Consider the following 11,897-nt stretch of genomic DNA (forward strand, 5'->3'; position numbering starts at 1 on the left):
CAAATTTTTGTGCACCGGGCCTCTAGTCCTATCTAATAATAGACAAACATGGTAATTGACCGAACCTTTGCTACACCTCCCATTGGCTAATCAGCGTGATATGCAAATTAACCACCAACAAAGATGGCGGCTAATTTGCATACTGCAGGCAGGGTGGGACAGTGCCATCCCACCTGCCCCGCTGCCATCTGGGACTGCTATTTTCGACCTGGGGCGGTGGGGCGGGACAGCGCCATCCTGCCTGCCCTGCCGCCATCTGGGCCTGCTATCTGTGACCTGGGGAGGCGGACATCCATGTGCGACCCGACCCGGGGTGGTGCCCCAACCCCTGGATCCGCCCTGCCGTGTGTGTGATCCGGGGAGGCGGGGCAGGCACCGAGGGATCAGGCCTGCCATCTGCCACCCGGGGAGCGGGCCTAAGCCAGCAGGTGGTTATCTCCCAAGGGGTCCCAGACTGTGAGAGGGCACAAGTGGGGCTGAGGGACACCCCCCCACCCCCTCCCCTGCCAGTGCACAAATTTTTGTGCACCAGGCCTCTAGTTGTTTAATATTTTTAGTTCCTCTTCTTTGGTTTTGCAACTCAAATCTTTCAAAAGATGAGAGGGAAAAATAATTTTTCAGTTTCTCCATTTGCAGAATGTTCCTGATTCATTTGCTACCTAGCTTTTCACTGTTGTAGTAAGCACATCACTTTGGGATTGGATGCTCCTAAATATGGTGATTTGGGCATTTGTTTTGATATCACTTTTATCTGCCAAAATGAACATAATTTCAATTGCTAATAAATAATGCTTGTGACAATTTCTGTAGAAATCAAAGTATTCATATTGGGAGAGAGGTACTTTTGTTTGGTAGGAAGGTGGTTTTCATTAGATCCTAGCTCCCCTTCTCCCAGCCCTGTGACTTGGGGTGATTGATGATAGTTAGTGTGTTTGTAAAGTTTTATAATTTACAGTGTGTCTTCAGTTGCATTTTACTTGTGATCCCACGACTCCCTTAGGGGATAGATTATAGCTACTCCTATATTAGAGAAGAGAAAACATAGTCCCAGGAAAGTTAACTTATTTTCCCAGCTTATGCAGGAAAGTGCCAGAACAATGGCTCAAGATACAACATGTTGCTTATCTGAAAAAGTTTGAGTCAAATAATTAAACTCTGACTCTCAGTTTCTTCCCATATAAAGTGTATGAGCAGACACATTAGACCAGATGTGATATCACAAATTCAGCTAAAAAGGAGTAGTATAGGCAATGTTAATGCAAGAAATTGTCCAGACATAAGAGATGAGTATTAAATGTGGCATCAAGAGACAGGTGCCACTAACTGGGGTACCTGTCACCAAGCTTCAATTATTGTTTTTGTGCAGGAATTCAATAATACTAATGTTGTCATATTTTCTGCTTTTTCAAGAAAAGACAAATTCTAGCTCTGGAGGAAACCTCCCTGTGTTTGATGAATGCTAAATGGCAAAACTGACCCCTTTACCAGGTCTCCATGGTGGGAGATGGTGGGCATCCTCATTCCCATTAACTCTGATGTATTGTTAAATCAGCATTTTCTTTTGCATGGAGGATTTATTAGGTTCATTGACTTTTCAGTTAATGTCTAGACAAATTCAGTAATAGATTTGGACACATAGATAATTCCTAAGGAAATAACTGAAATTCATTTATTTATATGATTTTTGAGCAATATGAAAACAGAAAACATTTGCATATTTGCATGCATTGCTCAGGCATTTCTTGGTGCCACCAAAGAAACAAACTTTTCTGAACTTAGAAAAGGAGGGATTTTATGATGTCTGGTGTGTGTACACCACTCTACCGCTTTCACTCAGAATTGATGGCACATGCAAACGAATGTGAAGTGGTGATTTAATTCATTAAAGAGATTTTTTTGATCACTATGTAATTATGAAGTTAACCTTTGTCATTCAAACTTATGAGGCTGATGACCTGTGAATTTGGATTTGTTGGTTATGATAGTGGTGATAGTGCTGGGGCTGGTGTGTGTCAGTAATATTTTATTATAATGATGATGTTAATAATAAAGAGATATCATTTTACTGAGTGTTTATTATGCATCAGGCTTTATGCCAAAGGTTTTTCTATTCATGAAATCATTTAATCCCTATAAATCCCCATGAAGTAAGCATTAGTGTCCCTATATTTCAGCTAAGAAAACTGAGATATAAAGAGATTAAGTAAATGATCAAGATTATCCAGTTACTAAGAGGCAGATTCAAACCAATGTGAGGGAAATAGGCCAGAAGATATATATTGAGCATGTACTAGGTACCAGGTTATTTCCTGGGTTCTTAGTTCTAGAGAACAAAACAAAGTTCCTGCTTTATTGGGGCTATATTTTATGTGTGGAGATTGACAGTAAACCAATAAACATACACAATATAATGCCCAGCAATGCTAGGTACTAAGGGACAGAACTGGGTCAGAAGATACAAGGCCTGTTTCCCAGGGATGCTGAGGGCAGGTCTGTCTGAGGGGTGACCTCTAGGCAGATATTAGAATGAAGTGGAGAGATAAATAGTGTGCATTTCTAGGACTGTCCTGTGACAGTCCCTTCATACAACCCAGGTTTCATTTCTAGAATGGTATGACCCGTTGCTTGTTTGTGTTTAAGGGGGATATGTGGTATATCCTACAATGAGAGCAAGGATTTAGGAGGCAGACCCAAGTCAAAATTCTAGTCCTGTTATTTTTTACTCTGAGCTATTTGGGCACCTTAAATTTTATTCAACTTTAGGGTCCCCATCTGTAAAATCTATCTATATATATAAGCCTAAGCGACTGAACGACTGGTCAACCGGTTGCTATGACACACACTGACCACCAGGTGGCAGACACTCAACGCAGTAGCTGCCCTCTTATGGTCAGTGCACTCCCACAGCGGGAGCACCGCTCAGCTGACTGACAGGTGCCAGATGCTGGGCTCACAGCTGGTGAGTGCAGCTGTGGGGGAACAAGCCTCTCCCGCCTCCACAACAGTGGCAGGCACAGCGGTTCCAGGATGAGCGGGAGCAGCCCCGCACCTGGCCCCACTACTACATCCCTCGGGGGATGTGGGACTGCTGGTTTTGGCCTGATCCCTGCAGGCCAGCCTGCGGAGATTGGGCCGAAACCTGCATTTCAACATCCCCCGAGGGATCCCAGATTGTGAGAGGGAGCAGGCCAGGCTGAGGGACCCCACCAGTGCACTAATTCATGTACCAGGCCTCTAGTTTATATGAACATCCTTCTCTCTTATGATCAGTAAAAATTGCACATCTAAAGTTCTAGGGACTTCAAATTGCACATTCGAAGTTCCAAGAACTGCATATATATATATCTAGGAGTCATACAATAAATAATAGCTATTATACTTATTTTTATATTCTGTGCCTTACAGAGGGACAGAGAGAAGTTCCCAGGGTTTTCTGTGGTCAAAGTGTGGCAAGGGGATATGGCATAGATCGCTTTTCACTTTCAGGGCTGAATAGGGAATAATTGATGGAATGGAAACAGATCCAGGAAATAGGCTAAGAGAGGTACCTGGTGTGGATCAAGTGGGTTTTGAAATCACATTAGTTAAGAGCAAGAATGAGATTTCAAGAGGTGATTTGAGAGCAAGGTGAGCAGGGGGTTACTTATTTTCATTCGGTATTAGAAGCATCCCATAATACACATATAGCTAGCTACAGGGGCTCACAGAGTTGCATGGAGACTAGAGGGGGAGAGAGAGAGAGAGAGAGAGAGAGAGAGAGAGAGAGAGAGAGAGAGGTGTTTGTAAAATCCCCTTCCCTTTGTAGGCACGTGGCTGTTATTGAAAAGGACAGTTTCTGCAGCCAGGTTGGCCCATTTCCTGATAATCAAGAAATCTGGATCTAGTCCCCATGTGTCTCTGGCATGCTGACCCTGAGCTGGTCACTTCGCCTCTTTGCCCTCAGCTAGAGGAGACAAGACCCTGCACTCTGCCCATCTCAAAGGAGTTTGTTTAGACAGAAAAAAGTAGTTTAAAATGTCCCCTCTGTGATGTTACTTACTGTTAAATGTGGGAGCATACGTTAGTGAACAGGCAAACCTCCTCAAATCGCGGGCAATATCTCCCAGGCAATGAGTTAGATCTATAGCTGCCTCTGGTTTGGCAACAACTTTATATCCAGGGGAGGGGGCAGCGTAACAACAGTGGCTCCCTGGTTCGATGTGGCTCAGTGGGAAGCACGCAGACTTTGGAAGAATGTGCATCTGGGTCCAGGCTTCTAACTTGGATGAATTTTAACTCTGTCACCTTGTCTAGGACACTGATCTCTCCTGGGCTTAGGTTTCTAGATCTATAAATAATGACAGTGACACCACGGAAGCTATTGTGAGGATTAAATGAATGTAGAGCATTATGTCTGCCACTGACATTTTTAAAATGTTACTTTGTGGTGGGAGGGTATGGTTTTTTTAAAAAAATCTTTACTGTTGAGAGTATTACAGATGTCCCCCTCTTCCCCCCAACCCCTTCACTTGGTTCCCGCCCTGCCCCAGGCCTTCACCACTCTATTGTCTGTGTCCACAGGTAATGCATATATACATGTAAGATCTTTGGTTTATCTCTTCCCACCCCGCTCCCCCCAGCCCCTTCCCTCTGAGATTCATCCATCTGTTCATGGCAATAAATACATATCTATCAACAACTGAACCTAAAAATCAAAACAAATGAACAAGGCATCTAATGAACAAAACAAACTGGCGAGTAAAATAGAACCAGAGGCATGGAAACATGGAACAGACTGACAAAAGAAATGTTGCTTTTAATTTTTGTTTAAGACCTGAATTCCTGAAGTTGTCTGGAGGCCATAGCTTCCAGACTAGGTTTGGGGGCAGACAGGAGGCCTTGTCGAACAGGGCCAGGCTGGACAGGCAAGGGTCAAGTTGAAATGACCCATTGGATGGGCTGCAGCTGAGGAGCTGGCTCTGCTCCAAGTTCACCCTCTGACAGGAGGGCGGGGGTCTAATTCTTGTCCTGGGTACCAGGGGCAGTTCCAGTGGGTGTGGAGCTCCAGAATGGTCCCAAGATGACTAGGTGACTAAAGTGCTTACTGTTCCACAGTGACTAGTGCCCAACGAAGAGCAGGCTGAGGACATGTGCTGGCCAGTTAGTGACCTCTGAGTCTCATTCACAGCAGTGTGCCCAACCCTTGCCCACATGTCTAAGTTTGCTGTGGATTGTTGTGAGGCTTCGGGGCACCGCTAAGATTTATATTTTTAAAATAAATTTTGTATTTAAAAATTTTAAATTACAGTTTGTATTCAATATTATTTTGCACTCGTTTCACTTGTGCAGCAATAGCGGGTAGCCAGTCACACACCTTACAAAGTGATGCCCCTGATATTTCCAGTGCCTCGCGGGCACCAAGATTCATCTTTTTAATCAATGGAAAGGAGGAAATAGCCTGCTTTTATTAGCATCTAGGTCGGCTCTCGGAACAAGCAGGCTACAAATCCTGCTGTCTCAGACGCTTCCTCCTTCGTTACGCTATTCCCATGGTAACCCTCAGCAAGGGAGAAGAGGGACAGCTAACCACGGAGACGCTATTTTTAGAATCAGGCAGATGCTTTACAAGTCTGTTGAAGGAAAGAAAATGAAACAAATGTAGGAGAGGATTTTTTTTTTAGGACCAAAGACAGTATCATTGAAAATTCATATTATAAAACTGGAAAAGACCTTGAGAAATCATTCAGCCTACCTTTACCTTTAAGAAGATCTACTTCCAAAAGTTGTGCAATAAGATGATGTCAGAACATTTTACTTGATAGGCTATTCTAATGGGTACCCATATCTCTTACCCTGAATTTACCCTGTATTCAATCTCAGCTCCAAAACCAAGGGAATTGGGAATGAGACTATGCATTGTATAGGCTCAAGCTGTGGACTATACAGCCCTGAAGGCATAACTCATTTAGCCTCGGCTACCAACGACGCTCCCGAGGTCTGTGCAGTGCATGTCCTGTGCAAGTCTCCGCACTGGCCTCGCCTCACTTCCCTTTTTAAAATGTAAGAGCCTCCCATCCTCCTTAAAAGCCTCCGGGACTTCTCATTGCTCTTAGATTACAGGCCCTGCGTCTTTCCGGTGGCTATAAAGTACAACATGATATTGATCCTGCGCACCTGTCCAGAATCATTGAGTACTGTTACAACTCTCTCTGTTTCAGCAAAAGACCTATTTCAGAGTCTCAACATGCCATCTGCCTCCCATTCAAGATCTCTGCACTCACATATAATACCTTCCCCCATGCTCTCTACCTAGGTAATTTCTCTGTCAAATCCTTCTTATACTTCCAATCAGTATTCAAATATCAGGAGACACTTTCTCAACCTGTCAGATAAGAGAAGGCACTCCTGCCATAGCCCCTCCTACCATTTTGTGCATTTCCTTAACAACATTTAACAGTTGTAACTTTTTATGTAACCTTTTGGTTTCTTTTTTATTACTTTAGTTCTATGTTGTTAGGGAATTATATTCTTTGGTCACCATTATGTATCTAGCACCCAGCACCATGTTTGACAAATGAATTGCTCTAATAACTGAAAGAATGACTAGCAGTTATTTTAAAGGGATATAATCCCTGATTCTCTGCCAAGTCAAAGTGCCTAGGTGATTGCACTGGAGCTCTTCAAAATGTCACGTGGATCTAAATTTCCAGAAAACTTGTTAAAATGCAGATTCAGATTCAGTAGATCTGGGTGCAGACTATGATTCTGTATTTCCACTGGTAACTAACTAGCTCTAGAATATGGTTCCCCATTAGAATCAACACAGGAGCTTTAAAAAAAATCTCAACTCTGCAGTCCCAACCCTGGAGATTCTGATTTGATTGGCGTGTGCTTGGCGTGGGCTTTGGGGATTTGTAAAAGCTCCCAGTTTATTCCAATATCTAATATCACTCTAGGAGAGCCACTCATTCTAGACAGAGCTCATCCTCAACAGCAGGTAAAGGGATATTTTTGTTATCCTTTGCATTAAACAGCATCCAACGTAACCACCAGATAGGGATGTATCTCATTACTAGTTTTCAAATGCACGACTCACAGAGACACACAGAGAAGTGGTACCTATTGTTTAATGTGTGAGTAGAGAGCATCCTATGTGAGTTGGTTAATGTGGCAGCAGAGAGATCCAATCTCAAACTTCCCCACTTCTACACATGGGGCAAATGCATTTCTGATCAAATATTTTTAAAAAATACATGTAGCTATTGGAAAAAAGTGGAACATTTTGGGAAGACCATATGCAGTTAAATGCAGTCTTTGCACCCAGAAGAACAATGCATGATTACTCAGATAATAACAGGAAAAAGAGAACATTGTCCTAAAAGCTGTAGCATTTGCGGTGAGTTCCCTCATTACAGACTTCCCCATAATGGTGAACGTGAACAGGAGCAATAGGCTCACAGGCATTTGGTTGCTCTCTTTGAAGATCAGTGCTTGATCATCTAAAGCAGTGGTTCTCAACCTGTGGGTCGCGACCCCTTTGGGGGTCAAATGACCCTTTCACAGGGGTTGCCTAAGACCATCGGAGAACACATATATAATTACACATTGTTTTTGTGATTAATCACAATGCTTTAATTATGTTCAATTTGTAACAATGAAATTGGGGGTCACCACAACATGAGGAACTGTATTAAAGGATCGCAGCATTAGGAAGGTTGAGAACCACTGATCTAAAGCATAGTAGTCATCTCCTTGTCTTCTCATGTATTGCCCTGATTTTTCCACTAACTTATTTTTTGTGTGGTTTTAATCTTAAAGATTTCACAATGTATAATAACATTTTTGCACTTAGCACAGTACTATATTTCAAGCCCCATACTAATTGTTTTCCTATTCTTGCTTACTTTATCTTCTCAGCAAATCTGTTAGGTAGCTGTTGCTATTATAACATTGTACAGATTAAAAACAACAACAACTAAGACTTATTAGTTCATTAGCTTATAAAAGACACACAGATGGCCAGTGGCAGAGTCCAGGTATATCAGATGCTGTTTCTACACCACTGTTAAGATATTAGCAGTTTTTAGGCCAAAATTCAGCCTTCAGATATATGGGTCTACATGGGCTCACATTTTAATGAGGTACTAAAATTTAGAAAGAACATTTACTATAAAAATCCATGTTTCAAGCATATATTTAAAATAACCATGTCTGACAACAGTGAATAACATGCCTGCAAGCCTGAAGCTTGCCTGAAGCTGAGTAACATTTTTCTCTTTCATGTGACACTCTCCTTGCCTCTCACTACTATCTCTTTTAGTCCTGACCTGCCTGAGAATTTATGACACCTGCTTGTCCACTCCAACTTAGCCTATACACTCTTATTGAGGGAAGAAGTGATTCTTTCATCTTTAATCAACTTGATCATCAGGAAAGAAAGATGTCCTCTCTTTCGGTGAGGTGGAGAACATTACGTTGCCATCTTCGTGACTTTGGACCTTTTTAGAACTATCTGTACATGTGCATCCAGCAGAGTGTTCTGATTTCTTTGAAGACAAAGTGGTGGAGCTTAGTATCGACCTTCTGATTCTGGTGCTTAGCCGGCTGGAGCAGTTTCCATTCAACGATTGGACTTCACCTGGGTTTACAAATTGTGTGGTTGTGTTTCAACAACTGGAACACTGTGAAGACTCCCATGTCCCTTGTCTCATGGTGCAGCCATATTGTGTTCAGTCTCTTGCAACTAGCACTGTGATAAGGAGGAAAAGGGTCTTTCCTGATGATGTCAGGACCGACCTGGTGTGGTCTGAGCAATGTTGGGCAGGGTTTCCCAGGAATACAGTCCCTGACTTCTGATGTAGCAGGATCTGTTGAAAAAACAATTCTCACAGAAGGAGACTTCTCCTTTGTTTTGAGAGTTGCTTGCCTCCATTGCAGTGTACCTGTTGTTGTGTTGTTGTTTTTAATATATGATTTCAGAGAGAGGATGTGAGAGAAACATTGATTGGCTGCCTCCTGAATGCCCCCCACTGGGAATCAAGCCCACAATCCAGCCATGTGCCCTGACTGAGCATTGAACCAGCGACCTCCTAGTACATGGGGCAAAGCTCAACCAACTGAGCCACATTGGCTAGGTGCAGTGTACCTGTTTCTTTGTTTCCTTGTCACGCCTGGCTTTGACCCACTGCCCATTTGGCTGTCGATTTCTATGCTCTCCCCCCTGAGTTACTCAGTCTTTCATTCCTTGTGGCAGAGCCTTCTCACTGCACACTGGGGACCTGTGACTCAACAGAGCTCATGCCCATGTGTTGTGCTGTTTAAACCTCAGAAAATTCCTATGACATAGGTCTTGTTATTCCCAGGAAATTGTGGTGCAAAAGACTATGAAATTTGGTAAATTGATTAGTGAAAGAATTTTCAAATGGTTAAATGCTAACCTATTTTGTTCCATATTTTACTTTGGGTTTAAGAGGCAGATATAGTAATTTAACAATGTCTACAAAACATGAGAAAAATAATTCAACCAGTCCTTATTTCACCACATGGTATGCCAAGTGAGACATCATCAGTTTTAAGATATGCCATCATTCGATGTGCCACTGAGAACAGCAAAAATACTGTCAATTAAATTATGTCATTTAAATTATGTTGATTGCTATCTCTATCTCAATTTCAGATGTTTTAACTTAAAAAGTCATGTCTGAGAATACAGCGTTTATTCAACTTTTATTGCATGCCCTTATTATATAAGACACTTGCTAAAACTTAATTGTCTTAAGATTAATTGTCTTAAAATAAGACGTAATAAAGTAAATGCAAACATATTTACACTACAATGTTTTACCTTTAGCAACCCTCAACGGAGCTAGAATTTGACCGTGTGGTGATTTATACCACTTGCCTTCGGGTGGTTCGGACAACCTTTGAGAGATGTGAACTGGTTAGAAAGATCTTCCAAAACCATCGAGTAAAATTTGAAGAGAAAAACATCGCTCTGAATGGTGACTATGGAAAAGAGTTAGATGAACGCTGCCGACGGGTTTCCGAAGCTCCCTCCCTCCCTGTCGTGTTCATCGATGGCCATTATCTTGGGGTAAGGAAAATCTTATTTTTATTAAACCCAGCCAGTATTGATAGAGACCTGTAAGCCAATGGCAAGGTCACTTGCAACATAATCACCAGGACACTTGCTATTTTTCTTTCTTTTTTAAAAATATATTTTATTGATTTTTTACAGAGAGGAAGGGAGAGGCATAGAGAGTTAGAAACATCGATGAGAGAGAAACATCGATCAGCTGCCTCCTGCACACCCCCTACTGGGGATGTGCCCACAACCAAGGTACATGCCCCTGACTGGAATCGAACCTGGGACCCTTCAGTCTGCGGGCCAACGCTTTATCCACTGAGCCAAACCAGTTAGGGCAACACTTGCTATTTTTCAAGTTCAAACCAAAGGGAATCAAAACACGTATTTCTGTCTCAAACAATGTATGTGTTCAACAGTGTTCATCCCTACAGAAGCATGGTGAGATAAAATCAGCATGGAATTGCCTTTTTTAATAGGATACATTTTTTAAATGTTTAGTAGACTTGAATTTTGCGTTATGAAGCTCGACATGAGGTATTAAAAACTATTTTTTTGGTAGAGGCAAGAAAAATGGATTATTTGTAAGATGTATATTTGTGAATTCTCTTATACCCCATTCACTACCCAGCACTCAGTTTCCTACCTAATGAACCTAAGATGACAGTCCTGAAATGAAATCAATAAGAAATAGGGCCTGGAGCCAGAATTTTATCTGCTTGTTTAAAATTATTCTTGATTTTGGTCATGCAGCAGCATGAGACACAAATTCAGGCTTACAACAAGCAGAGAGAACTCCCAGAGCAACAAGAAAGCATGCCTGCTTCATTTAATAACTCCCATTGATCTATGGACACGCTTAATCTGTGATAAGGCCAGGAGAGGGCTCTAGAGAGCACACTTTGGAAAGACTGGGAGCAAAGGGAGGGGGAGGGGGCTGACTACAGGATCTCTCAGAGAACAAAGAGGGACTGTGAAAGGACAGACAAATACTTGGATTTAGGTTTTGTTTTGCATCTGGCCTTAACCTTCAACTTTCAGGGGAGTTTAGAGAAAAAAAAAAAACAGAGCAGAAAATGCTTATGTTTTGTTCCAGGGAATCTCATATTCTTGTCATATTCCTATAGGGAACCTGTGTTCTGATCTCCTGTCTGGAGACACAGTTATTCGAGGCAGCCTGTCATCTTATGGAAAGATAAACACAGGGAGTCATGACTCAATAGCTATGACATTATGCCACCTGAATTTCAGAGCTGGGGATGGACTGCATTCCCAAGCAGAGGAATTTTGATTTGAAGTATTGAGCCTCATGTTTGCTATTTCAGTATAGACCCTTAGGTCTCAAAAGCTGTAACAATGGTGGTGATAATCATGATATATCAAAACGATAATACTAAGAATAATGCTAAACTGCGCTGTCAGCGTTACACATGCCTTCTGATCCAGTCCTCCCCACAGCCTTGGAAATCAATGCTCTGGCATACTGGTTAGGAGGCCCCAGAATCAGCCAGCCTTGTTTCAAAGTCCTGCTCCGAGGCTTCCACGTCATTCTGGGCAATTTGTAAATCACTTTGTGCCTCGATTTCCTCAATTATCAAATGAGAATGATAATAGAACTACTCTCATTGGCTAATTGTGGAGATTTTATTATATATATATCTACACTAATAAAAGAGAAACATGGTAATTAGTGTACGACCGCTACCCTTTTCATTGGCTAATCAGTGAGTATATGCAAATTAACTGTCAGCCAAGATGGCGGCCGGCAGCCAGGCACTGAAGCGAGCACGAGGCTTGCTTGCTGCAGACTCCAACGTTCCCCGCCTCACTTGCC

The 11,897-nt window shown here is 42.2% G+C and overlaps 1 protein-coding gene across 1 annotated transcript in view; it reads left to right on the plus strand.

The window, feature by feature from the left end:
• GRXCR1 (glutaredoxin, cysteine rich 1) overlaps window positions 1-11,897 on the plus strand; it is a 103,512-nt gene that overhangs the window by 38,206 nt on the left and 53,409 nt on the right. The window contains exon 2 of the mRNA XM_005877489.2: window positions 9,830-10,072. Within this exon, the coding sequence (XP_005877551.1) occupies window positions 9,830-10,072 (243 nt within the window). The remainder of the gene's footprint in view (window positions 1-9,829; window positions 10,073-11,897) is intronic.

Source organism: Myotis brandtii, unplaced genomic scaffold (assembly GCF_000412655.1).
Source record: "Myotis brandtii unplaced genomic scaffold, ASM41265v1 scaffold520, whole genome shotgun sequence".
In the NCBI taxonomy this organism is placed as follows: Eukaryota; Metazoa; Chordata; class Mammalia; order Chiroptera; family Vespertilionidae; genus Myotis; species Myotis brandtii.